This window comes from Canis lupus (genome assembly GCF_048164855.1).
Source record: "Canis lupus baileyi chromosome 27 unlocalized genomic scaffold, mCanLup2.hap1 SUPER_27_unloc_5, whole genome shotgun sequence".
Lineage (NCBI taxonomy): Eukaryota > Metazoa > Chordata > Mammalia > Carnivora > Canidae > Canis > Canis lupus.
In genome coordinates, this window is record NW_027326446.1 from 366,947 (window position 1) to 394,209 (window position 27,263).

Sequence of the window (27,263 nt, forward strand, 5' to 3'; positions counted from 1 at the left end):
TTGCTCTCCATGTTTTTATATGACCAATCTGGAAGGCTTCTGGCTGAATGTATGCCTGCTTACAATTTATCACAAAAAGAGCCTCGTGTGCACTTCCAGCCATTCCCCCAATCCCTGAAGCCGAAGGGAAGTAAGTATACGTAAGCCAGCTGGAAGGACTGTGTGAGCTAATGAGAATGTTTATAGCAGTGTGTGAAGAGTGAAAACAATAACATTTTGCTGTTTTTTCTTTAAGGTTTGTTTGGAGCATATATATCTGTTTTAAAAAGATTATTTATTTATCTATCTATTTATCTATCAATCAGAGAAAGAATAGTAGGGGGAGCAGCAGGCAGGCCCAACACGGGACTTGATCCCAGGACCCTGGCATAATGACCTGAGCCAAAGGCAAACATTTTAATTGACAGCTTCCCAGATGCCCCTGGAGCATATATATCTTAATAGATTCAAACACACTACAGAGAGAAAAAATTTTTTTGCTACACATAACTTTATTTTTTCTTTGGGTTAAGAAGCTTTATTACAAATTTGACAGCATGACCAAAACAAATAACACATGGATAATTACCATAAAGCTTTATGGATCTAAAAATATTTGCCATGAAAAATAAGTCACTGTGTATCTCTCGTTTTAAGAATCACAATGAGGAGCACCTGGGTGTCTCGGTTGAGCATCCAACTCTTGATTTTGACTCAGAGCATGATCTCAGGGTCATGAGGTCAAATCCCACATCAGGCTCCACATTCAGTGCAGAGACTGCTTGTCCCTCTCCCTCCTCAACTTGTGTTCTCTCTCTCTAAAAGAAATAAGTAAACTCTTTAAAAAAGAAAAAATCATAATGATACCACAATTTAGATTTATTGCCCACCTTTACAATTAAATATTAAAACCTTTTGGGGGATCCATGGGTGGCGCAGCGGTTTGGCGCCTGCCTTTGGCCCAGGGCGCGATCCTGGAGACCCGGGATCGAATCCCACATCGGGCTCCCGGTGCATGGAGCCTGCTTCTCCCTCTGCCTGTGTCTCTGCCTCTCTCTCTCTCTCTCTCTCTCTCTGTGTGTGTCTCTCATGAATAAATAAATAAGATCTTAAAAAATATATATCCAGCAATTTTACTTCTGGGTATATACCCCAAAGAATTGAAAGGAGGGTCTTGAAGAATTTGTACAGCTGTATTCATAAGCACATTTATTCACAATAGTTAAGAGGCGGAAGGAACTCAAGTGTCCATCAATGGATGAACGGATAAACACGATGTAATATATAAGTACAGCAGAATTTTATTTCAGTCTTTAAAAGGAAGGTAATTCCTAACACATTGTAAGCATGGATGAACCTTGGGGACATTATGCTAAATGAAATAAGCTAGTCACTGAAGGACAAATACTGTATGATTCCACTTGTATGGATCCACTTATACCCCTTGAGTTGGAGCAAGGTTATTTTAAACTGAAGTCATTTATGACACAGCAAATGCAGAAGCCTTTCTGGGTCTCATGTATCTGACTAAAGGCTTATCCTTCTGAGAGAGAAGCTGCCATAAATCCCTCTTTGGGGTAGTTTCACTCTCAGCCTGGACCACTTGCATCTGAGAAGTGGCAAACATGACAATATTATACTTTCCATTTGTTTTCCTAAAAGCTCCTTAGTCTTTTCCAGAGAAGCTCTTTCTTTGCTTTCCATCGCTTTCCCCTGTTCAGTTGGTATATAAACGTCTATCTCCAGCTCTTTAGGGAGCCTCTTCATCTGAATGCTCCTGCGTGAGTGTGTAAATTAATCTTGTCTTTTCTCCTGTAAATCTGTCAGTTAATTTTTTTTTAATTTTTTTATTTATTTATGATAGGCACACAGTGAGAGAGAGAGACGCAGAGACACAGGCAGAGGGAGAAGCAGGCTCCATGCACCGGGAGCCTGACGTGGGATTCGATCCCGGGTCTCCAGGATCGCGCCCTGGGCCAAAGGCAGGTGCCAAACCGCTGCGCCACCCAGGGATCCCAAATCTGTCAGTTAATTAATAGTCTCTAGATCACTGCATCTGAATTGGTAGGAAGTATTTCCTCCTAGCACACTTACAAAGATATGTAGAGCGGTCCAATTTATAAAGACAGAAAGTTGAAGGGTGGTTTCCCAGGAGCTTAGGTGATAGAGGAATGGAGGGTTATTATTTACTGGGTACAATTTCAATTTAGTAGGATGAAAGAGTTCTGGGGATGGATGGTGGTGATGTGCACAATAATGTGCTTAATGCCACTGACCCGCATATTTTAAAAAATGGTTAAGATGGCAATTTTATGTATATTTTACATAAATATACATAATATAAATATATTTTTACAATAAAAATAGATTATTTAAAAATGATAAAATCATGACTCATGCAGATACAAAAACGAACAAGTGTTAAAGATTTATTTAACCGGCTAGTGAGAAGTCAATTGAATAGGACAGAATGTACATGTCCAGAGACAAGAATTATTTTGCATTGCTATCACTTGTCTTCTGAAGTAGCTTAAAAACCATGAAAGACTAGGAAATAGTGAAGACTAGACTGAACAAGTAAGATATGAGCAATGCATAGTTTTTCACGGAAGTATCCTCTTTCCACCTATCACAGGATAGGGTCTGTCATTCAGCCAGCTCATTCACCCCAGACCACACTAGATTCAAGTCAAAGTCCAACACAGATCAAAATTGACAGAGCTATTTCACTAAAAAAAAAAATCCCAAACACAAATTCACAAAACGGTCTCTAAAAGAAAATTACAGACGAATCTCATTGATAAATACTGGTGCAATGGCATTGATAGTCATAATAGCATGTGACTAAGTGAGAAATACTAGAAATGCAAGGATAGTCCAATATGAGGAAATCTTTTAATAAAACCCACCATATTGGGGATCTCTGGGTGGCTCAGCAGTTTAGTGCCTGCCTTCGGCCCAGGGCTTGATCCTGGAGACCCAGGATCGAACCCGTATCGGGCTCCCTGCATGAAGCCTGCTTCTCCCTCCGCCTGTCACTCTCTCTCTCTCTCTCTCTCTCTGACATGAATAAATAAAGTCTTTAAAAAAGACAAAACCAAACCTCACCATATTGACACAAAAGAGAGGAAGAGATCCCACATGATCATCTCCATAAAGGAGAAAAAGATGTAAAGGAAGCATATACTCAATAACCTGAAATTTGGATAAAGGCATTTAACAAAATTTATTTCTGGGTTATTTATAGTTTGAAATTCAAAATAACTGTCAATAAGAGACTTCTGACGGAATATCAGTATTTAAAATGATAATCTATTTTTAATAAAATGAGATAATTTAGACAGGCTATTGATTTTTTTTTAACATAAAAATTTTCCTGTAGGGACACCCGGATGGCTCAGGAGTGGAGTGTCTTCTGCCTTCGGGTCACGGCATGATCCCGGGGTCAGAGATGGAGTCCCACATTGGGTTCCTTACAGGAAGCCTGCTTCTCCCTCTGCCTATGTCTCTGCCTCTCTGTGTATGTGTCTCTCAAGAATAAATAAAGTAAAAAATATTATTATTATTATTATTATTTTTTACCATGTAAGTGACTTTAGCACTCCTAAGACTCAGATGCTTGGTGGAGATGGGCACTTGGGACAAGGGCAAGAGCTGGCTGGTTGCTGGCTTGCTGCAAGACCAACTGGCCATCATCACCAGAGGGGACACAGGTATCAGAAAGGCCATCATGACCAAGATCTTGCAGCTGGGGTGTAATGTGGTCATTGCGTCACGTAACTTTGATTGACTAAAATCTACTGCAGATGAACTGAGCCCACCAGGCTCAGGTCACTCCCATAAAATGCAACATCTGCAAAGAAAAGGCGGTGAACAATTTGGTCAAATCCACCTTAGATATTTATGGTAAGATCAATTTTTTGTAAACAATGGAGGAGGTCAGTTCAGGTCTCCTGCAAAACACATCAGTGCAAAGGGATGGCATGCTGTGATCGAAACCAAATTGATGAGCACCTTCTACATGTGGAGAGCAGTTTACAACTCCTGGATGAAAGAGCATGGAGGATCCATTCTGAATAATATTATCCTTGTTTAAAATGGATTTCCAGGACTTGTGTATAGTGCAGCTGCCAGAGCAGGTGTTTACAATCTCACCAAATCCTTGGCTGTAGAATAGGCCAGAACGGAGTAAGGAGCAACTGTGTTGCCCCTGGCGTCATTTATTCCCTGACTGCTATTGACAACTATGGCTCTTTGGCAAAAGACGTATTTGGACGGTTAAGAAAATTCCAGCGAAGCAAATTGGAGTTCCTGAGAGATCTCCCTATTGGTCTGCTTCCTGCTGTCTCCTGTAGCTTCTCTTATCACTGGAAAATTGGTGGATGGGGATGGGGCCAGTCTTTGTATATGGGAGTATTTGATATACAACTGGCCTTAGCGAGCGGGGGATATTTCTGTTGTCAAAAGGATGAGGGAGTCTTTCAGGAATAAAGCCAAGCTATGGAAACTACATATGTTTTTTATCCCCAAATGTCTTAGTATCTCCAGAATGCCCTTTGGTACTTTAGAGTTATAATAATTTGTACGGAAAAATCACTTTCTGCCTTTTGAATGTTATCAGTTATGCCCAAGCAGAAACTATTCCTGAAATAAATGCATTCTTAAGCCCCAACCAATGTTGTTTAGCCTGTGTTTAAAGACTTTTTTATGAATGAAATTAACATACTTTATTTATTATTTTTTAAAGACTTTATTTATTTATTCATGAGAGACACACAGAGAGAGAGGCAGAGACACAGGCAGAGGGAGAGGGAGAAGCAGGCTCCATGCCGGGAGCCCAATGTGGGACTCGAACCAAGGATTCCAGGATCACGCCCTGGGCCGAAGGCAGGCACTCAACGGCTGAGCCACCCAGGTGTCCCTCTAGAAAATTATTTTTTCACGCTATACGTCCACCTACCAAAAAGTCCTATTCATTGTGCATGATGGATACATCAGGGATTGGCATCTCAGTAATCAGTATGGGCCTTACCCTCACTGGGTGTTTTATTGGTAGTGGATTTTTTTCTTTCCTATGTGATGCATCTTACAAATTCTTTTTTTTTTAAAGATTTTATTTATTTATTCATAGACACAGAGAGAGAGGCAGAGACACAGGCAGAGGGAGAGGGAGAAGCAGGCTCCATGCAGGGTGCCCGACGCGGGACTCGATCCCGGGCTTCCAGGATCACACCCCAGGCTGCAGGCGGCGCCAAACCGCTGCGCCACCGGGGCTGCCCGCATCTTACAAATTCATCTCTCTCAAAGCTATCCGATGTTTGTGAAGAGAGGAGCATTTTATTTTAAAGATTTTATTTATTCATGAGAGACACGGGGTGGGGGGGGAGAGAGAGAGGCAGAGACACAGGCAGAGGGAGAAGCAGGCTCCATGCAGGGAGCCCGACGTGGGACTCGATCCGGGGAATCCGGGATCATGCCCTGGGCCCAAGGCAGGCGCTCAACCCCTGAGCCACCCAGGTGTCCCTGAGACAGGGAAGCATTGCGGAGGGTTTGTTGCTGCTGGATTTGTGGGAAAGCTCTGAGAGTGGAGGTTGGAGGACGAAGAGTTAGCTGCCAGATTCTCCTGCTGCCTAAACCTTAACTGTGACAGGCAGTTTCCCTCACTTTGCTGAGCCACCTTTCACTGGAATCTTCTCCAAAGAAGCTCGTCTTTTTGTCTTAGCTATCTGTAGTCAACAATCTGGATACTGAAGACTAGATCCTTCTTTTTTTTAAGATTTTATTTATTTATTCATGATAGACAGAGAGAGAAGCAGAGACACAGGCAGAGGGAGAAGCAGGCTCCATGCAGGGAGCCCGATGCGGGACCCGATCCTGGGACTCCAGGATGGCGCCCTGGGCTGAAGGTAGGCGCCAAAACCCTGAGCCATGCAGGGATCCCCTGAAGACTAGATCCTTCAATAATACAGTGAGCTCTTGGGAGAGCTTCCTTTATTTATGTTCATCAGTTGGTTTTTGTTCTTGGGTCAATATTACTTTATGCAAATATCTGGTAAAGTTAGTATCTTTTAGCATTCTCTTGTTTTGTTGTTTCTTCTAGATTAAAGTTATAATTATTTAGACAGATTACCAAAAATATTCTGATTATAACAATAAGTTAAGAATTTATATCTTTTCAATATTTGCTTTCTGCCCTTTGACAAGTCTTTAGTTTTGTTAATTTTATTCCATTACATCAATAATTTGCTATTCTTAATTTTATTTCACATATTTATTATTAATGTCATCCCTAGTGATAGCCTGGTTAGGGTGTGGTTTCTTTCATGTGTCTAAGTTACTTTGCCATTGTACATTTACTATTCAGTTCTTGCTGGATATACTCAACATTCCCATCCAGTCACATCAATAAAAATATTCTTATTATATTAGCCTTTAAAAAATTTTTTTCTTTTAGCTTTCTATTGGTAAAAAAGGTAGAATCATGACTCTCATATAGAGTTATAAAGTGAATATGTGAGGCAGATGTTCTAGCCAATTCAAAAGAAGAATCCAAACAGTGCAGTTATATGACATAAAGGGATGGTGAGATGAATTATGAATAAAGATAAAACTGCTTTTCCACAGGTGGAAATTAGCGGAAAGTCACTACCAGGCTAGATAGAATTATATATCTATCAGTTACCTACAACATACAAGGAGTTACAAAATCGCACAAAGATAATGAACAGGAATCTGAGCTGATAACCTAGAATCTGATCATCTAAAAGGGTATACATTATAAAGGATGCATAGTTTTCCACTGAAATACATGGGTTTTTTCTATCTCTTTTTCTTTTAATTGCTATTGAGAGCACCAGCATTACATGTCATATTGCATTGGCCACAGCTTTCCCAATGTTGATAGTGTGTATGCTTGTCCTAATTCAAACATCAACAAAATACTGATAGTGCTGCTCGTTCTGTCTTTGTTTCTCTTGGTTCTCATGATATGATCCGTGTCCATAGGTATAGTCACTTTGCCATTTCTAATTCTGATTAGTTCTTTTTCTCTTCTTTACAGTCTGCCTATTTTTCTCCTAATGCTGTTTTTCTGCTAATTATTTTATCTTCAAGTGCTCGTAATTATGCCCTTTCTTCTGCTGCCTTTGTGGTTGATTTTATTCTTATTAAATGAATTGTAGAGTTTATATGTTCGGTGTTCTTTAGTAATTGAAGAATCTGACTATGAATTTGCCTCTAACTAAAAACTTTACTTTACAGCAATGTCCACAATAGCCAAACTGTGGCAGGAGCCTCGGTGTCCATCGACAGACGAATGGATAAAGAAGACGTGGTCTATGTATACAATGGAATATTACTCAGCCATTAGAAACAATGAATACTCACCATTTGCTTCAACATGAATAGAACTGGAGGGTATTACACTGAGTGAAGTAAGTCATTTGGAGAAGGACAAACGTTATATGGTTTCATTCATTCGGGAAATATAAAAAATAGTGAAAGGGATTATAGGGGAAAGGAGAGAAAATGAGTGGGAAATATCATAGAGGGTGACAGCACATGAGAGACACCTAACTCTGGGAAACAAACAAGGGGTAGTGGAAGGGGCGGGGGGACGGGGGGACTGGGTGATGGGCACAGAGGGGGGCGCTTGACGGGATGAGCACTGGATGTTATACTATATGTTGGCAAATTGAACTCCAATTAAAAAATATACAAAACAAATAACTTTGCTTTAGTCTCAAGAACTTTGATGTGTCCCTCGTGCCAAAAGGGAAAGAACACTTTCTTCCCCTGCTTTTCTTTCCAGCATTTCCTTTTGAAAATTTGTGATCCGGGATCCCTGGGTGGCACAGCGGTTTAGCGCCTGCCTTTGGCCCGGGGCGTGATCCTGGAGACCCAGGATCGAATCCCACGTCGGGCTCCCGGTGCATGGAGCCTGCTTCTCCCTCTGCCTATGTCTCTGCTTCTCTCTCTCTCTGTGTGACTATCATAAATAAAATAAAAATTAAAAAAAAAAAAAGAAAATTTGTGATCCTAATCTTCTTTGTTCTTTTCACACCTATGTAATCTTTTAAAAAGCTGAACAAGCCTTTTGCCAGTTTTGCATTCTAGGTGTGTCTTTCTGGAGCCACCTCTGTGAAAGGTGAACACAGAGGAGTGTGGGGTTCTGTCTCCCTAACTCTGTGGAAGTTTTGTCCAAGCACTTGGCTCCAAGTTTTAATTTTTCCTTTGGACTAAGACAGTTGTATGTATGTAATGGATTGTTTCTGCCTAGCTATCTAAAAGGGTGAGATTTCTTTATCATTCCAATTTCTTTAGCTGAATGCCTGTGATATGCATCATGGTCTGGTTTAATGCTTAATAACAAAACTTTCATTCTTGTCTACATTTTGTGAAGGGGTTGTACTGGGTTGACAGGAGATTTTTTTTAAAGAGTTATTTATTTATGATAGACAGAGAGAGAGAGAGAGAGGCAGAGACACAGGAGGAGGGAGAAGCAGGCTCCATGCTGGGAGCCTGACGTGGGACTCGATCCCGGGACTCCAGGATCCCGCCCTGGGCCAAAGGCAGGTGCTAAACCGCTGAGCCACCCAGGGATCCCCTGACAGGAGATTTTATTTAATTATTTCTCCTCCCCCAAAAAATTTTATTTCTCCCAACAGTGTACTTTTTTAATTACTTTATTTATTTATTTATTTATTTATTTATTTATTTATTTATGAGAGCCCAAGAGGGTGGTGGGGAGGGGCAGAAGAAGAGGGAAAGAGGGTCTCAAGCAAACTATATGCAGAGCGCAGAGCCTGGAGCCCTCTGCAGGGCTCAATCCCACAACCCCTGGGAGAAACCAAGAGTTGGACGCTCAACTGACTGCACCACCGTGCAGCCCCCCAGCAGTGTCCTTTTGCTGTCTTAACAATCTGTGTGTTATGGTTGTTATTATCTAAAACTTATAAGAAAGTTAAAAGTCAATTTAAGTGATTGTCACGTTATATATACTCTGGTCCAAAATTTTGAAATCTTTTAAAGACATCTTGAGAAACATTTGTTGCTTTTATTTATTTATTTATTTATTTATTTATTTATTTATTTATTTTGTTGTTGTTGTTGTTGTTGTTGTTGCTTTTATTAAGGACCATCTAGTACACTTGTGATTGGGACCTTATAATCATGACGATTACATTTTTCAAATGGTTGTTACTGATACATACTAGCACCACTGATGTCTATATGTCAATCTTATGTGACACAACCTGGCTGAACTCTATTATTCTGTAGGTTTGTCTAGGATTGTCTTGGATTTCCTGTGTAAAGAGTCATATGATCTACATTTATTAGCACTTTTGTTTCTTCTTTTCCTGTTCTCATACAACCTTTTTCCTTGTAAAAGTGTGACAGGATGTCCAGTACAGTGTTGAATAGAAGCGGCGATATGACATCTGAGTTAGTCCAGGCCCCACAGGAACCAGATGCTAAGATAGGAAAATGTGCAAGGATTTTACTAGGGGAGTTGTCTATGAAGGAAAATGAGGAAGGAGCCAAGGAAGGCTTGGAGAGCTACAGATGGACATAGGCGATGAGGCAATTAGGGAGGCAAGGTGAGGTGGAAGTGTGCCAGATCCACCAGGCACTCTCAAGCAGGTTCAGCAAAGTCCTTGGCAAGTCCTCAAACCAAAGTGTCTCCCAGTAGCTAGTCTGTTGCACGCAGTCCTTGGTGCAGAGCAACACATGTGAGGTGTGGCCCTTGCTCCAGGCTGCCAGGGATTCTTGTGGGCAACAGGGTGGGCCCTGGATCAGTGACACTCCCTGAATTGGACGTGCAGGGTGCATCAGGTGTGCAGGATGTGAATGGTGGCTCTTATTTGACTTTAAAGGCAGTGTATATAGAACACCACTACTAAATATCAGGTTCAGGAATTTTCTTCCTATCCCTTACTTGATTTTCCTGTCGCCATTGACACAGTTAAATAATTAATGACATTAACCCTTCTTGCATTCCTGATATCAATCATACATGATCATCTTTTTAAGAGAACGATTTGTCAGTGTTTCATTGTTTAGGACTTTTACATCCAGCTTCAAAAGTGAGGGGATCCCTGGGTGGCTCAGCGGTTTGGCAACTGCCTTTGGCCCAGGGCGTGATCCTGGAGTCCTGGGATTGAGTCCCGTGTCGGGCTCCTGGCATGGAGCCTGCTTCTGCGCCTCTCTCTCTCTCTCTCTCTCTCTCTCTGTCTCTCATGAATGAATGAATGAATGAATAAATAAATATCTTTATAAAAAAGTGAGATTGGCCAATAATTGCAAATATTCACTGTTCCTTAAAAAGGGACATATTATATTTCTCAGTTTTCTTGCCAACGCCATAATAGCATCATAGGAGTGGATTTCATAGCTTGGTGAGATTACGAATGAATGTTTCCTGTCTCTGACTTCTATAGATTCTAGTTTTGTACTGTCCAAAAATGTAGCATGTAGCTACATGTAGCTATTAATTGAAATTAATTGAAATTAAATAAAACTAAAAATTGAGTTAGTCCCATGAGCCACATTTCAAGTGGTCTGTTGTCACATGTGTCTCATGGCTTTCACATCAGACAGCACGGGTCTAGAAAATCTCTGTCACAGCACAAAGATCTGCTCTGTAGCCTGGGTGGCCTTGGAGGGTAATGGGATGGGGCTACACTTCCCTAGGAAGTGTAGGAAGAAAGCCTAGGAAGCCTAGGAAGAAAGGAGGGTTTAGGCCGTGGAAAGAATATAAGTGACCTGAAATTAACCTGATGCTTCATGAGTGAAGAAAGAAAACCTCCGGTTAAGGACCATCCTGCTAAAAGATAAAAGGGTCAACCAGGAAATTAAGGAAGAATTAAAAAGATTCATGGAAACTAATGAGAATGAAGATACAACCGTTCAAAATCTTTGGGATGCAGCAAAAGCAGTCCTAAGGGGGAAATACATCGCAATACAAGCATCCATTCAAAAACTGGAAAGAACTCAAATACAAAAGCTAACCTTACACATAAAGGAGCTAGAGAAAAAACAGCAAATAGATCCTACACCCAAGAGAAGAAGGGAGTTAATAAAGATTCGAGCAGAACTCAATGAAATCGAGACCAGAAGAACTGTGGAACAGATCAACAAAACCAGGAGTTGGTTCTCTGAAAGAATTAACAAGATAGATAAACCATTAGCCAGCCTTATTAAAAAGAAGAGAGAGAAGACTCAAATTAATAAAATCATGAATGAGAAAGGAGAGATCACTACCAACACCAAGGAAATACAAACGATTTTAAAAACATATTATGAACAGCTATACGCCAATAAATTAGGCAATCTAGAAGAAATGGACGCATTCCTGGAAAGCCACAAACTACCAAAACTGGAACAGGAAGAAATAGAAAACCTGAACAGGCCAATAACCAGGGAGGAAATTGAAGCAGTCATCAAAAACCTCCCAAGACACAAGAGTCCAGGGCCAGATGGCTTCCCAGGGGAATTTTATCAAACGTTTAAAGAAGAAACCATACCTATTCTCCTAAAGCTGTTTGGAAAGTTAGAAAGAGATGGAGTACTTCCAAATTCGTTCTATGAGGCCAGCATCACCTTAATTCCAAAACCAGACAAAGACCCCACCAAAAAGGAGAATTACAGACCAATATCCCTGATGAACATGGATGCAAAAATTCTCAACAAGATACTGGCCAATAGGATCCAACAGTACATTAAAAAAATTATTCACCATGACCAAGTAGGATTTATCCCTGGGACACAAGGCTGGTTCAACACCCGTAAAACAATCAATGTGATTCATCATATCAGCAAGAGAAAAACCAAGAACCATATGATCCTCTCATTGGATGCAGAGAAAGCATTTGACAAAATATAGCATCCATTCCTGATCAAAACTCTTCAGAGTGTAGGGATAGAGGGAACATTCCTCGACATCTTAAAAGCCATCTAGGAAAAGCCCACAGCAAATATCATTCTCAATGGGGAAGCACTGGGAGCCTTTCCCCTAAGATCAGGAACAAGACAGGGATGTCCACTCTCACCACTGCTGTTCAACATAGTACTGGAAGTCCTAGCCTCAGCAATCAGACAACAAAAAGACATTAAAGGCATTCAAATTGGCAAGAAGAAGTCAAACTCTCCCTCTTCGCCGATGACATGATACTCTACATAGAAAACCCAAAAGTCTCCACCCCAAGATTGCTAGAACTCATACAGCAATTCGGTAGCGTGGCAGGATACAAAATCAATGCCCAGAAGTCAGTGGCATTTCTATACACTAACAGTGACACTGAAGAAAGAGAAATTAAGGAGTCAATCCCATTTACAATTGCACCCAAAAGCATAAGATACCTAGGAATAAACCTCACCAAAGATGTAAAGGATCTATACCCTCAAAACTATAGAACACTTCTGAAAGAAATTGAGGAAGACACAAAGAGATGGAAAAATATTCCATGCTCATGGATTGGCAGAATTAATATTGTGAAAATGTCAATGTTACCCAGGGCAATATACACGTTTAATGCAATCCCTATCAAAATACCATGGACTTTCTTCAGAGAGTTAGAACAAATTATTTTAAGATTTGTGTGGAATCAGAAAAGACCCCGAATAGCCAGGGGAATTTTAAAAAAGAAAACCATATCTGGGTGCATCACAATGCCAGATTTCAGGTTGTACTACAAAGCTGTGGTCATCAAGACAGTGTGGTACTGGCACAAAAACAGACACATAGATCAGTGGAACAGAATAGAGAATCCAGAAGTGGACCCTGAACTTTATGGGCAACTAATATTCGATAAAGGAGGAAAGACTATCCATTGGAAGAAAGACAGTCTCTTCAATAAATGGTGCTGGGAAAAGTGGACATCCACATGCAGAAGAATGAAACTAGACCACTCTCTTTCACCATACACAAAGATAAACTCAAAATGGATGAAAGATCTAAATGTGAGACAAGATTCCATCAAAATCCTAGAGAAGAACACAGGCAACACCCTTTTTGAACTCGGCCACAGTAACTTCTTGCAAGATACATCCACGAAGGCAAAAGAAACAAAAGCAAAAATGAACTATTGGGACTTCATCAAGATAAGAAGCTTTTGCACAGCAAAGGATACAGTCAACAAAACTCAAAGACAACCTACAGAATGGGAGAAGATATTTGCAAATGACATATCAGATAAAGGGCTAGTTTCCAAGATCTATAAAGAACTTATTAAACTCAACACCAAAGAAACAAACAATCCAATCATGAAATGGGCAAAAGACATGAACAGAAATCTCACAGAGGAAGACATAGACATGGCCAACACGCACATGAGAAAATGCTCCGCATCACTTGCCATCAGGGAAATACAAATCAAAACCACAATGAGATACCTCCTCACACCAGTGAGAATGGGGAAAATTAACAAGGCAGGAAACCACAAATGTTGGAGAGGATGTGGAGAAAGGGGAACCCTCCTACACCGTTGGTGGGAATGGGAACTGGTGCAGACGCTCTGGAAAACTGTGTGGAGGTTCCTCAAACAGTTAAAAATATACCTGCCCTACGACCCAGCAATTGCACTGTTGGGGATTTACCCCAAAGATACAAATGCAATGAAACGCCGGGACACCTGCACCCCGATGTTTCTAGCAGCAATGGCCACTATAGCCAAACTGTGGAAGGAGCCTCGGTGTCCACCGAAAGATGAATGGATAGAGAAGATGTGGTTTATGTATACAATGGAATATTACTCAGCTATTAGAAATGACAAATACCCACCATTTGCTTCAACGTGGATGGAACTGGAGGGTATTATGCTGAGTGAAGTAAGTCAGTCGGAGAAGGACAAACATTATATGTTCTCATTCATTTGGGGAATATAAATAATAGTGAAAGGGAAAATAAGGGAAGGGAGAAGAAATGCGTGGGAAATATCAGAAAGGGAGACAGAACGTAAAGACTGCTAACTCTGGGAAACGAACTAGGGGTGTTGGAAGGGGAGGAGGGCGGGGGGTGGGAGTGAATGGGTGACGGGCACTGGGGGTTATTCTGTATGTTAGTAAATTGAACACCAATAAAAAAAAAGAAACTTAAAAAAAAAAAAAAAGAAACGACAAATACCCACCGTTGTCTTCAACGTGGATGGACCTGGAGGGTATTATGCTGAGTGAAGTAAGACAATCGGAGGAGGACAGACAGTGTATGTTCTCATTCATCTGGGGAATATAAATAATAGTGAAAGGGAATAGAAGGGAAGGGAGAAGAAACGTGTGGGAAACCTCAGAAAGGGAGACAGAACATGAAGACTGCTAACTCTGGGAAAGGAACTAGGGGTGGTGGAAGGGGAGGAGGGCGGGGGTGGGGGTGAATGGGTGACAGACCCTGAGGGGGACACTTGACGGGATGAGCACTGGGTGTTATTCAGTATGTTGGTAAATTGAACACCAATAAAAATTATTTTATTTAAAAAAAGAAGATGTGGTTTATGTATACAATGGAATATTCCTCAGCCATTGGAAACGACAAATACCCACCGTTTGCTTCAACGTGGATGGACCTGGAGGGTATTATGCTGAGTGAAGTAAGTCAGTCGGAGGAGGACAGACAGTGTATGTTCTCATTCATCTGGGGAATATAAATAATAGTGAAAGGGAATATGAGGGAAGGGAGAAGAACCGTGTGGGAAACGTCAGAAAGGGAGACAGAACATGAAGACTCCTAACTCCGGGAAACGAGCTAGGGGAGGTGGAAGGGGAGGAGGGCGGGGGTGGGGGTGACTGGGCGACGGGCCCTGAGGGGGCACTTGACGGGATGAGCACTGGGTGTTCCGCTCTATGATGGCTAATTGGCCACCGAAAAACCCACAAGCGCAGGCCCTCCCCGCAGGTGACCCACGGAAGGGGCGCGGCTGTGCCCGCTGCCGACCGCGTGACCCGGGGAGGGGCGCAGGCTCTTCCCTCCCACACCCCACGTGACTCAGGGAGAAGCCGCCCCTCCCGGCGCCGCCGTGGGAGCCAGAGGAAGCTTCGCGGCGCCGCGGTCAGGCTCTGAGCCTTCCGTTCCGGGCTCTTGGGACGACTCGGGTCCCCACGTCGCCATTGTCAGCGGCGGGGGGCTCCGGGGTCACCGGGCCTCGCCACGTGGAGCAGGAGCCCCGAGCCCACGTGCGAGGCCGCGGGACGGCGGGGTGTGCCGCAGCCTGGCCCAGGCTCCCCGCGCCCCCGGGTGTGACGGGACGGCGGACGGTCGGCCCCGGGGGTGCGGGCGGCGGCACCACGGGCCGGGCCGGCGGAGCCGTTCTCTCGGGCTCGAGCCGCCTGCGCCACCTGCGCGGCCTGGTCGCCTTGACCCGAGGCCCGAGGGCACGTGCTAGGCCCGGTCGCAGCCGCCCCCGCCCCGCCCCCCCCCCCGCGGGGCCTCGCCTCGGGCTGCGGATGCGCAGGCCCCACGGTCAGGGTCAGGGCGTCAGCGGCGCTGAATCGCTGACTCGGGAGGGCGGCCCGCGGACGGAGGGCACGAGCCCGCGCACACCACGCGCTCTGGGGAGCGTCCTGACGAGTAAGTGGTTAGCGAGGGGGACCCCGGCGTTGGACGGCTGTGCTGGGCCGGGCGCACGGAGGCAGGGAGCCGACTGGCGATCGAGAGCCCGCCTCGGGAGCTGCTGGGGAGCGGCCAGGACGCCTTCCTCTCGGCTGGTGGGCGTGGGGGATGCGGGCCGAGCAGCTAAGGGTCCGCCTGGGACCTACTGCCCAGGGAAGCGGAGTTCCCGAGAAGCCTCAACTCCCAGCCACGGCGGGTTTGCTGTGCTAAAGTCCTCCCGTTCGGGAAAGACTGGCCCCTGGGCGTGTCGATGGAGTTACCTGCATTGAGGCCCCTGTGATCTGAAATCGTCCTGAACCCTCTGAGCCCATGGGACTGAGTGGGCCAAGCCACTCTAGTTTTTTTTAAATTTTATTTATTTATGACAGAGAGAGGGGCACAGTCAGAGGCAGAGGCGGGCCCCTTGCAGGGAGCCTGACGTGGGACTCGATCCCGGGTCTCCAGGATCAGGCCCTGGGCTGATGGCGCGCTAAACCACTGAGCCACCCGGGCTGCCCTCCCACTCTATTAAAAACTAAAATCTTGGGACGCCTGGGTGGCTCAGTAGTTGGGCATCTATCTGCCTTCTGTTCAAGGCTTGATCCTGGGGTCCTGGGATCAAGTCCTGCATAGCGCTCCTGGCACGGAGCCTGCTTCTCCCTCTGCCTAGGTCTCTGCCTCTTTCTCTGTCTCTCTCAAGAATAAATAAAATCTTAAAAACAAAACGAGCAAAGCTAAAATCTTTAGGGCACTTGGGTTGCTCTGTTGGTTAAGCATTGCACTCGATCTTGGCTTAGTTCTTGACTTTGGGGGGTGAGTTCTGTCCCCATACTCGGCATGAGGCCTACCTAAAAAGAAAACAGCAAGACACAAAACCAAAAAAAAAAAAAAAAACAAAAAACCATCCCCCTAAGAAACAAAAACCCCATCAAAGTCTTTTATTTGAATACTTGCAGAGCTATCCTTCACTGAGACAGGATTTGCTCTTCTTGCCCTCTTCTCCAGTTTCTCCCCTTGTGTGTAACTGGGGCTATGTTCCAGCATAACAGAGCAGGAGATGCGCTCAGGCTGAGAAGGCAGATGAAGGTACTACACCCTAAGGAGGCTGAACGACCTAACCAGCAAGTACCAGCTTGGGGACTGTGTTTGGGACTGGAGTATAGGTGCTTGATAAAGGAGAGGGGGATTCAGATTGGGTAGGGTGAATTTACTGCTTTGGGAGTATTCTTCTGAGATACAAGGTTTGACATTCTGTCAGGGACCGCAGGAGTTTGTGTGAACTTGCTACAAGGATGGCTTCTAGAAGCATGAAAGGAAGCTACGGCCCGTGCTCAGTGAGGTTGAAATTGCTGGACCCCTGACAGATGGCAGCTGAAGGCTAAACCGCTCAGGGATTGTGAAGCTGGGATACATATGATGACTTTCTAAGGTAAGAAAACCCAAGCAAATGGATATATTCCACAGGAAGCACCGACAAACACATCATTTACCAAGGCTCTAGGAATATGCTGATGAGAGGGACAGCAGCGTCGTTAAACAGTTCAGTGGTGGGGTACGTGCATAGGCCAGTGCTGACAAACAGTAAGAGTGGCTGTCATAGAAACGGATGACAGGACCCTGCAGCACTTGAGGTCAGGCGGTGGCATTGAACCATCAGAGGCCAGGTTTACACCATTTACTGTGAGCCATGAGGTTGGAGTGGCAGCCAAGGCACCAACCCACAAAGGGTTCCAGAAATGGTTTGAAGAGCCCAGTGTTTTTCGTACAAAATGGAAGGTCAGCCACCAGGAGTAGTACTCTTATTATCAAAAGAAATCAAGGCTGGATGATGGGAGGCTGAAGACGGCTCAATACAAAGGCATGATCCCTTGCCAAGTTCTAGTCAGTGTTCAGGCCTGGGACTGTCTAGTCTTTGAAGAGGAGGCCAGGTCCCCAGAACAAAGGACCATGTATGTATGGCAAGGGGTTAAATATTCTTCCAGGAATTTTCGTACAGTTATTCAGCATATCTTTTACCTGTAGCTGTGCAATAAGTTACCCCAAAACTTAGTAGCATAATTGACTATTTTTGTTATCTCACGTGGTTTCTGTGGGTCAAAAATCTAGTTAAAGCTTAGCCAGATAGTGCTGGCTCATGGTGTCTCTGAGAATGCACACAAGATGTGGGTTGGGGCTGTAGTCATTTGAAGGTTGAGCTGAGCCTGGGATGTCCACTTCCAAGGCAGCTTACTCACATGCACAAGCAGGGGGAGCAGCAGGCTCCCTGCTGAACAGAGAGCCTGATGTGGGGCTTGACCCCAAGACCCTGGGATCATGACTTGGGCCACCCCGGTGCCCGGCCAGTAAGTTTTTGACCAGAGGCCTCAATTCCTTGCCTCATGGATGTTTCCATAAGGCTACTTGGGTGTTTCCATGACGTGAAAGCAAGTGATCCAGGGGAAGCAAAGCGGAAGTCACAATGCCTTTTATGACCTAACGTTGGAAGTCACACATTGTAATTGTCACAGATTGTCACAGGTCTGCCTTACTCAGTGAGGCAGGGGACTTCACAAGGGAATGACTGAATACCAGGAGGCTAGAATCATTGTGGCCATTTGGGAGGCTGCCTACCACATTTGGGTAAATGTAAATAAACAAGGGGGATTGGACTCTAGGAGTAATTTGAGGAGTGGACTGGGGAAGGGGGAATATACCAAGAATTTTAATATTGTTGGATGTAGGGTCAGAGTTAACATTAGTTTCTGGATATACAAAACATAATCGTGGCTCACTGTTAGGATGGGGCCTATGGGGAGCCAAATAAATAGAATCCCAGGTCAGGATCCAGCTCACAATGGTAACCGTGTGACATTACTCAGTTTGCAGATGTGTAATGGAATAGAATGTTTGAAAATCCATGCAGAACACACATTGCGTCTTTCATTTGTAGGATCAGAACTATCATGATTGTGGAGGCCAAGTGGAGGCCTCTGTACCTGTTTCCATCCCTGGTCAAAATAGTAAGTATAAAACAATATCACAATCTAGGAGGAATGACGGATATTTTTGTTACTCTTTTGTTGTTTTGTTTTGTTTGGTGTTTTTTTTATTCCTTTGTTTTTAAAAAAGATTGTATTTATTCACATGAGACAGAGAGAGAGAGGTAGAGACATAGGCAGAGGGAGGAGAAGCAGGCTCCATGCAGGGAGTCCAATGTGGGACTGGATCCTGGGACCCCAGGATCACTCCCTGACCCTAAGACAAATGCTCAACTACTGAGCCACCCAGGCATCCCTAATTTTATTCCTCTTAAGGATATAAAGGATTCAAGTGATGGTCCTTGTCATATTTCCATTTAATTCACCTGTCTACCCCTGCAGAAACCAGATTCATCCTGGAGGTTGGCCGAAATTTCCATAAATTCACCCAGATAGTAGCCCCAACTGAGGCTGCTATGCCAGATGTAGTCTCTTCGCTCAAGCCAGATTCATGACTTCTCAGGTACGTGGTATACAAACATTAGTTGGCAAATGTGTTTCTTTCTATCCCTATCAGATACCGTTTGGATTCACATGGAGCAGACAACAGTATGCATTTCCCATTGCTCCAGGGTTGTACCTTTCCAGTCTGTCATAGTTCACGTACCACCTGGGTATCTGAAGAACATTGTGCCAATTTGCTCCTCTGATAGCTTGTCAATGGAGTTAGATTACAGGAAATGTCTGGCACATTGGAAGCCTTGGTAAGAAACGTGCATTCCATTGTTGGAGAAGATGCCTGTGAAGATTCGATTATCTGCCACATGAGAACAATTTTGAGTGCCCCAACAGTTGGGGACATGCTGGGTCCTATCATCCAAAGTAAAACATGAGTTATACCACTTGAATCTCCTGCAGAGAAGGAAGCACAATGCCTGAGAGGACTTTTCAGGTTTTGGAGACAACATATTCCACATCTCAGAACACTCTCTGCCTTGTATACCAGGTGACACAAAAGACTGCCACTTAAAAAAAAAAAGGTTTTATTTGTTAAAGAAGGAGAGCACAGGGCAGGAGCAGAGGGAGAGGGAGAAGCAGGTTCCCTGCTGAGCACGGATCCCAACACCGGGCACGATCCCAGGACATTGAGACCACAACCTGAGCCAAAGTTCCCAACGCAGGGCTCCATTCTAGGACGTTGAGATCACGACCTGACCAAAGTCAGACTCTTAACTGACTGAACCCAAAAAGACTTCGACTTTTGAGTGTATCCCAGAATAGGAAAGTTCTCTGCAGAGCAGCAGAGTCTAAGCTGCAGTTGAAAGCAGCCTTGTTACTTGGGCATAAGACTGAGCAGATCTCAGAAGATTGGGTGTATCATGGGTAGGGAACGATACCTTCCAGGAGTCTGGAGCAAACCCATGCTGTCCACAGAGGTGGCTCGGATATGTTTCATAAAGCCGTTCCTGTAATGCTGCTGGGCCCTGGTGGAAGACCGTTGGACATGACATGACCGCATGCCCAGAACTGCATCTTGTGAGGTAAGTTCTGTCAAACCCACCAAGTGATAACGTTGGTTAGGTTCCACAACTATCCACTGGTGAGCGGAGGAGTCCCACAGAGTTAGAAGCCACGGCTGCCACCTGAAGACTTTATCCTCTTTGTGTCTAGCACCGAGTTGGCAAGCAAAGGAGCCCCCATTCTTGGTTGGAGTGAATGACCCAGGTTAGGAAAGGATAGGGCTGCTTTTAAACCGGGACATAGAAGGACGCCTGGGTGGCTCAGCAGTTAAGCACCTGCCTTCAGCTCATGGCGTGATCCTGCACTTCTTGGATCAAGTCCCACATCGGGCTCCCCGAGGGAAATCTTCTCCCTCTGCCTCTGTCTCTGCCTCTCTTTCTGTGTCTCTCATGAATAAATAAATAAAATCGGAAAAAAAAATTAAAACCAGGGCATAAAGAGCAATAAGTTTGACTCCCAGGAGATTCATCCAGGACCCTCTTGGTATTCCCTTGCCCCGTTGTGACAGTAAAAAGACAAGTGCCACAACCCTTGCCAAAAGAGGCCTGGTGAGCTGGGGCTCAGAAATTTTAGAGATGAAGGTGTGAGGAAGGCCACCTGGCAACTTAGCGAGGAGGACAGCAGAGTTTGTAGGGACCTTGAGGGGAATCTGCAACAAATAATGCAGGGAGGACAAGATGAGTATCCATCATAGCCCAAGACCAGCTGCAGTGGCCAAGGCCATCATTTACTCACTGGTCTTCCTCTTCTGAGTCTTCCCCAGGATTAGAGGCCACTGGAATCTCAGGGGCGACCCTTCCCACATAGGTGAAGTGCATTCAGGCGGTGCACGTGGTCAGTTGGCCAGCAATAGATCCTGGATTTTGTGGAGGAGAAGAGGAGTGACCCATTGTTGGCTGCACTCAGAAGCCAGAGGCCTCATCTCCTCCTACCTGCTGGGCAGAGGCCCGAGGCCTTGGGCTGAGAATCTCCACAAAGGGAGAAAGCAGAAGTCAGTGTGACAAGTAGACTGTGCTTAAACAGCCACCGCAACTACAGAGGGAGGTTGATGAGGATCGTTCAGGTGCAGATGCGCATCGGGGAGATGCTTAGTGGCTTCAGGTGGGAGCAGCTGTAGGTGGGAATGGCTCCTCCTCAGAAAGGCATTTGGGAGGAAGGCTGACAGGCTGAGGGGGAGGGCAATGGAGGTCGCCTCAGAGTGTGGGAGTTCTCACTGCCGACCTTTGGAGAACCTCTTTTCTGTGTCCTCTGCAGCCATCACTAGGATATACATCCCTCATGAGGAGTCAAGTAGTTGGACTGACTTTTTTGCTGAGTGAGAGGGGCATGAGGGAGGGGCAAGGGCAGAGACACCCCTCTGGGTTCCAGGCATGTGGCTCTTCTTGGGCTGTTCCTTCAGAGAAATGGGACATTTCAGAAGCACAGGGGAGGGTTCACACACAGCCACTTCTGCAGCAAGGGCCCTCCTGCTTCCAAGGAGCTCTGCCATCAGAACAGTTGGTGGTTGTGACAGGGGCCTGGTGTGCCCTCCTGTCCTGCCTGCTCCATAAGCTGCCTCCCGGGCCTCAGCTCTGAGCAGGTGCCCCTTCCTGCTCATACATAAGTGGAGCATGCTCAGTTGGGTCATAGTCCAGTGTTTTGGTGGTTCTAAATGCTCATGTACCAAACCTGCCCCAGCGCATTCCCCTTGTGCCCCACAGAAGAGCAGCCTGCCATGGGATGTGAGGGCTGAGCACTGCTCCAGGGAGCAGCAGAGCAGTCGGGGTGGGAAGTAGAGGAAGGTCGGGCCCGGGTGTGGATTGCTGGCCGTGCTGGTGGTGGAGGTAAACGCATGTGGTTGTAGAGCCTCCTCGAGTACCACAGTGCTGGCGGGTGGCTCTGGCCCTCGCCTGGGGCCCTGCCTGCGGCTGTTGCTCCTGAGGCCTCGTGGGTTCTGCAATTGATTTCTGATTTCACCACCTGTATAGGCTTAGGTGTTGGCTTCTGTAGTCTGCACACTAGTTTCCCAATCCACCTTTTTCAGATTCTAAAAGTTGGCTTTTCTTGAAGAGGGGGCTAATTCATTCTCCTTGACTTTCTGGTCTTAGCTATTCCTTTACTTCATTTAGGGTTTCAGGAGGCAGCTGAGAGCACTCAGGCTCAGTTGTCCATGTGTCATCAGAAGTTCACTGAGAGATTCTCAAATGTGTCAGTCTGCTCTTGTTCCTAGAAGAAATGCTTTGTGATTCTGTTCAAAGAACACCAATTAGTTCTTCTTAGTAATGTTTTAGTAACGACCTTTGTATCTACTTATACTTGAGATGGTACATTTTTTTTTAATTTTTATTTATTTATGATAGTCACAGAGAGAGAGAGAGGCGCAGAGACACAGGCAGAGGGAGAAGCAGGCTCCATGCACCGGGAGCCCGATGTGGGATTCGATCCCGGGTCTCCAGGATCACGCCCTGGGCCAAAGGCAGGCGCCAAACCGCTGCGCCACCCAGGGATCCCGAGATGGTACATTTTAAAGAAGATTTATTTACTTGAGATAGGACAAGCGGGGAAAGAAGGGCAGAGGGAGAAGCAGACTCCTCGCTGAGTGCAGGGAGCCCCATTCGGGGCTCAATCCCAAGACCCTGGGATCATGACCTGAGCTGAAGGCAGCCGCAGAGCTGAGCCACCCAGGCACCCCACGATGGTGCTTTAATGTTCCCTTCTCTTGTCTTTTTCTGACATTTTATGTCAAAAATTCACTAGCCCCATAAGAGGGGTTTTTTATGTCTTCTTGATTTTTTAAAAATAATTTTCTAGTCTCTGAATTGCTCTGAGCTTGGTAGAATGTGAATAGGAACGTATTCCATAGAGCAGGGATCCCTGGGTGGCGCAGCGGTTTGGCGCCTGCCTTTGGCCCAGGGCGCGATCCTGGGGACCCGGGATCGAATCCCACATCGGGCTCCCGGTGCATGGAGCCTGCTTCTCCCTCTGCCTGTGTCTCTGCCTCTCTCTCTCTCTCTGTGACTGTCATGAATAAATAAATTAAAAAAAAAATCTTTAAAAAAAAAAAAAATGGAACGTATTCCATAGAGCAGGAAGGAGGACAGATCTGAACTTGTGGAAAGTTGCCGTTATTGTTTTAGAAGCTCTGCTTGCCAGAGAAGGCAAACAAAACCTCAGGACCCGACCTCTTACCACTGGACTGGGGTAAGAGATGGGTTATTCTGTCCGGCTCCTTGAAATCACCTTGGAGATGGTGATGATCTTTGGGAAAGTTCAGGAAATTAGGTTTGGAACAATTTATACTCTCTGAAGTCCAATAAAGAATGGAGATGAAGCCATAATTGTTTTCCTTCACTTAGCTGGTATTAAGGGACACTGGGTGAACCTAGCAGAGAAAGAGCTGAAGATTTAGGACTAGAAGTTGTAGGATGGCAGGAGAGGTGGAGGACCGCCTAGGGTCTCACTTCCTGCTAAGATGGGTGGTTGAGGCTGAGTGTCCTGTGCCAACAGGAGGAGGCTGAGCACTGTGAAAATCTACTTAGGCTTTTCCCTTAACCTTGTGCCAGGTTGGTGGAGATGAGTGGACAAGACCCTCTCAATCTCTTGGATCTTGCAGCACAGAGCCTGCGGAATGAGAAGGCCTCAGCTGTACGTGACCTGGGAGAGCTCCCTGTCGGCCTTTTCCCAACTCTGTCCACAGCAGCCTTTGATGGGGGACACACGAAGACTGTGACAGCAATGGTGCAGGCCTGGCCCTTTCCCTGCCTCCGTCTGGGACCGTTAAGAGATCAGTCAAGAACTCAAGACCTCTTGGAAGCCGTCCTGGATGGGCTGGAATTGGTTCCTCCTAACGCTGTTTGGCCCAGGTAACTGGAGAGATGGGGTGCTGGTAGGGGCACAGTGAATTGCAGAAGTGGGAGCTGGATTCAGGGATGTGGAGTCCAAGCATGTGCTAGCCTCTCCTGGTGGTGCAGCATCTGTCATCATGAGGCCCTGAGGCCATTGTCAGAGTCCCTCCGTGAAGAGAGTCCTGGCATAGTTCAGAGCTGATCATGCTACTGAGGTGGTTAAGAGTGTGGCTGGGTTCCTGGGTGGTATCCCGGCAACGTATAATGTGGGGAAGCAAGGAGGGCACCTAGAAGGCATAGTGGACGGCAGAGGGCAGGGCTGCTGGTTGGCACAGTGGTGGGTCCCCAGGGTCTGCCGCTGCTGCTGGTCTCCTGCCGGCCCCGCTCTACAGGCCTGAAATTCCTCATGTCTGCTCTCCTCCTCATTCCCCACAGGAGATCAAAGCTGAAGGTGCTGGATTTTATCCATGACGTTGAGCACTCCAACTGGGAGGAGTGCTCGGAGGCTACTCCTGCACCCTTTGTCATCACTCACATGCTAGAAGAGCCGGAGGCGGACAAGCTGACACCCAGTTACAAAGAACAGCCTTAGCATCACCGAGAACCCGAGGAAATACACAGAGACCTTTTCCTAGGTGGTTTGTTCGGCTTCTTCCACCTGTCTGGGTTCCCCTCGTACATACTCCAGAGAGTCGAGAAGAACCATGGCGGTCTGCGCCTCCACTGTCAGACACTGGTCATTGTCCAAGTGCCATTCCTCAGCCTTGTCGAGATCCTGGGGATGCTGGAGCTGGAGACCATCCGGGAGCTGAGGCTTCATTACAGGAGTACGTTCTGCTCCCGTTCTGACCTAATCCAGTTTTTTTTACCCGCGCAAGGGTAAATGAGCAACCTGGGCAACCTCATCATGAACGACATCCCCTGGGATTTCCCTGCAGACTGTTTCTTTTTGCTGAGTCCACTGGGCCGCCTCTAGAAGCTCCATCTCATCTTTGGCTGTCTCTCGGGCCAGCTGCATAAGATGCTGAGTGAGTGTGCGACAAGTCCCTCTGAAGGGCCAGGGGCCAGGATCCCTGGAGTCGTCCCTGAACCCCGCTGCGTCGGAGCAGAGACAAGCCTGGATTTCCAATCCTGTGAGGCCGCAGAGTCACTGAGGACACAGACTGCAAGGCTGAGGTCTTGGACCAGCCAGTGGCTGTCGATTGCTATAGAAGAGAAAGATGCAGGTCTGAAATTGGCCTGTCATTCACTCTTTCATTCATTTTCACGCACTCAGTCCGTGCCAAGCAGACAGCTAAGAATGGATATGAAACTCTGACCAAACTCAGGGTCTCGTCTTCCTAGAGCTTATGTAGAGAAAGTGAACCAGGATGGTAGGTTGTCAGGGTGGTGTTTGAGGGAGGGAACTGCCCCCTCACCAATGTCTAAGCTCAGCTGATTTGATGAACTCCTTCCTCTCTTTTGTGTCTCACAGACTTCTCTGTAGCCTGCCCCCCCCTACCCCCCCGAATACAGAGCTGTTCTCCTGGGGCCTGGTCTTTGAGTAAATAGAAGCATGGGGAACCATCTTCCCAAATTCTCCAGCCAGTAAAACCTATGCTTTACCATGTGTAGGAACTATAGCTAAATTTCATTAATTCAGCCACACTTTGTGGAGCATGTGCGATAATTGTGTTGATGGGGCTTATTAGGAAGCTAAGGCTGAGAGGTGCCTGACTCCATAGTCTGCAAACAGAGAGGTCCCATGGCCAGCAGGGATGGGTTTCACTCCACACTCTGTGGTCTTAACCACTACAGAAGCCTGGCTCCCACCATGTGCATCCAGACTCGGGTAGGCATTGTGCCAATTTCTCAGGCCAGATTTCTGGATCTTTCCCAAATGTATCTAGTGGGACACTCGAGTTTCCAAGAAGTGACTGTGTCTGTCTGTCCACAATGGCCTGCAAAACCACTGGAGACGCTGGTGATCAATGGATGCAGGCTCATTGAGAATGACATCACCTACTTGTCCCAGAGCATTCATGCCACCCGCCTGAAGGAGTTGGTTCTCTGTGGCAATAACCTGTCCCACACGGTTCCTGGGCCCCTCCAGGTTCTGCTGGGGGAGGTGTCTGGCACTCTACAGCACCTGAACTTGTGCAGCTGCCGGCTGAAGGAAGCCCAGCTCCGAACCCTGCTTGCCTGCTCTGTGCTGCTGCTCGAGCCTCCCCTCGCTCGTGTTCTACGACAATGTCATCTCCACATCGGGCATCACGAACGTGCTTCAACAGTTAGGAGGGTTGAAGGAGCTGAAGCGTGTGCAGTCCCCTGTTCCTGCTGAATGTGTTGTATACTTGGATGAATACAGGTGGGGGAAGCTCAACAGAGTGGAACTTGCCCGGGTGCACGCCAAGTTGCAGGAAATGTTGCAACCACCCCAGCGGGCCGACATGGAGTCAACTAATTCTACCTCAGTGGCCTGACAATGAAAACGCACAGCTGACCTGATGGGGAAGAGGAGCAGCATCTGTCCTGGAGCTGTGGTTGTGGATTTCCCGGATGGTGTGGCTTCAAGGAAAACTATCAAAACAAGAAAACACAACCAACGCTCCAGTGGGGACTGCTGTTTCTGGATCCAGCTGGGGCTCAATTCTTCATGAAATCGACAAGCACTGGTCAAACATGGACACTGTGCAAGTGTTCTGATGCTGCGTATAAAAGGACAACTTCGCCTGACACTGGTACTTCTAGTCTGTTTACCCAGTTTCCCTTTCATTATGCTTCAGTATTCCCACTTTGAACAACACGAAGTTGGGTGAGTTAATTCTCAAAACATTAGTTTATAAAGTGAGGTCAATGAAATGTTCATCAAAGGAATAGGTGAACGTGATACGATCAACACGGAGCGTTCATTCAACTATTTATTCAAATATTTGTTGACTTCCTGTTTTGTTCAGAAACTGCTCTCACCGGGAAGACGGTGTAAACATTCGGGGTGTCTGCTCTCCAAGAACTTAGCTTTGAAAGAGGATGGGGCCCACTAAACCAAGTCAGCAGACCCGTAAGAAAGCTGGTTTCAAAGGAGCGCTGTAAGAATGACAGAAGGAATACCAGTCTGATGAGGGCTTATTGGAGTTAGGAGCACTATGAGATGATTGAGAATATGCATCAGTCTCTGCCCTCAGTTGCTGGCACAGAGCTCCTGAAACCTTGTCATTTCCTAAGTAATAACACTAGGAACATCCTCTGTTCCAGCATTTGGTCTTTGACCCCCATCCCTGACAGAGGGCTTTTGTTCTTTTAAGATTTTATTTATTCATGAGAGAGACAGAGAGAGAGAGAGAGAGGGGCAGAGACACAGGCAGAGAGAGAAGTAGGCTTCCGCCCAGGGAGCCCGATGTGGGACTGGATCCTGGGACACTA

General features: G+C 46.0%; 2 protein-coding genes and 1 pseudogene across 19 annotated transcripts in view; all 3 read left to right on the top strand.

The window, feature by feature from the left end:
- The window catches only part of LOC140629650 (melanoma antigen preferentially expressed in tumors-like), a 114,047-nt gene extending 106,060 nt beyond the window's left edge, over positions 1 to 7,987 (top strand). For 11 of the 13 annotated variants that reach the window (XR_012027466.1, XR_012027467.1, XR_012027465.1 and 8 more), the window contains 2 exons: positions 36 to 130; positions 7,240 to 7,569. The gene's annotated coding sequence lies outside the window, so the exon portion shown is untranslated. Of the gene's footprint in view, positions 1 to 35; positions 131 to 5,779; positions 5,886 to 7,239; positions 7,570 to 7,789 lie in introns of those variants that run through there. The other 2 variants (XR_012027469.1, XR_012027470.1) reach the window with 2 other exon arrangements.
- On the top strand, positions 3,054 to 4,937 carry LOC140629649 (peroxisomal trans-2-enoyl-CoA reductase pseudogene; annotated as a pseudogene).
- Positions 7,988 to 15,452: 7,465 nt separating the features above from the next.
- LOC140629656 (melanoma antigen preferentially expressed in tumors-like) lies at positions 15,453 to 25,610 on the top strand. 6 transcript variants are annotated; one of them, XM_072819178.1, is made up of 7 exons: positions 15,453 to 15,538; positions 16,565 to 16,645; positions 16,818 to 16,988; positions 18,489 to 18,558; positions 19,094 to 20,057; positions 23,580 to 23,879; positions 24,297 to 25,610. In XM_072819178.1, the coding sequence occupies exons 5-7, from the start codon at positions 20,026 to 20,028 to the stop codon at positions 24,451 to 24,453; spliced, it is 489 nt and encodes a 162-aa protein (XP_072675279.1). In that variant the 5' UTR covers positions 15,453 to 15,538; positions 16,565 to 16,645; positions 16,818 to 16,988; positions 18,489 to 18,558; positions 19,094 to 20,025; the 3' UTR covers positions 24,454 to 25,610. The 6 variants fall into 6 exon arrangements, with proteins under 6 accessions (XP_072675279.1, XP_072675280.1, XP_072675281.1 ...); XM_072819179.1 differs by lacking the exon at positions 15,453 to 15,538 and having other exon boundaries at positions 15,566 to 16,722; XM_072819180.1 differs by lacking the exon at positions 15,453 to 15,538 and having other exon boundaries at positions 15,566 to 16,645; positions 16,818 to 17,508.
- Positions 25,611 to 27,263: the final 1,653 nt, after the last annotated feature.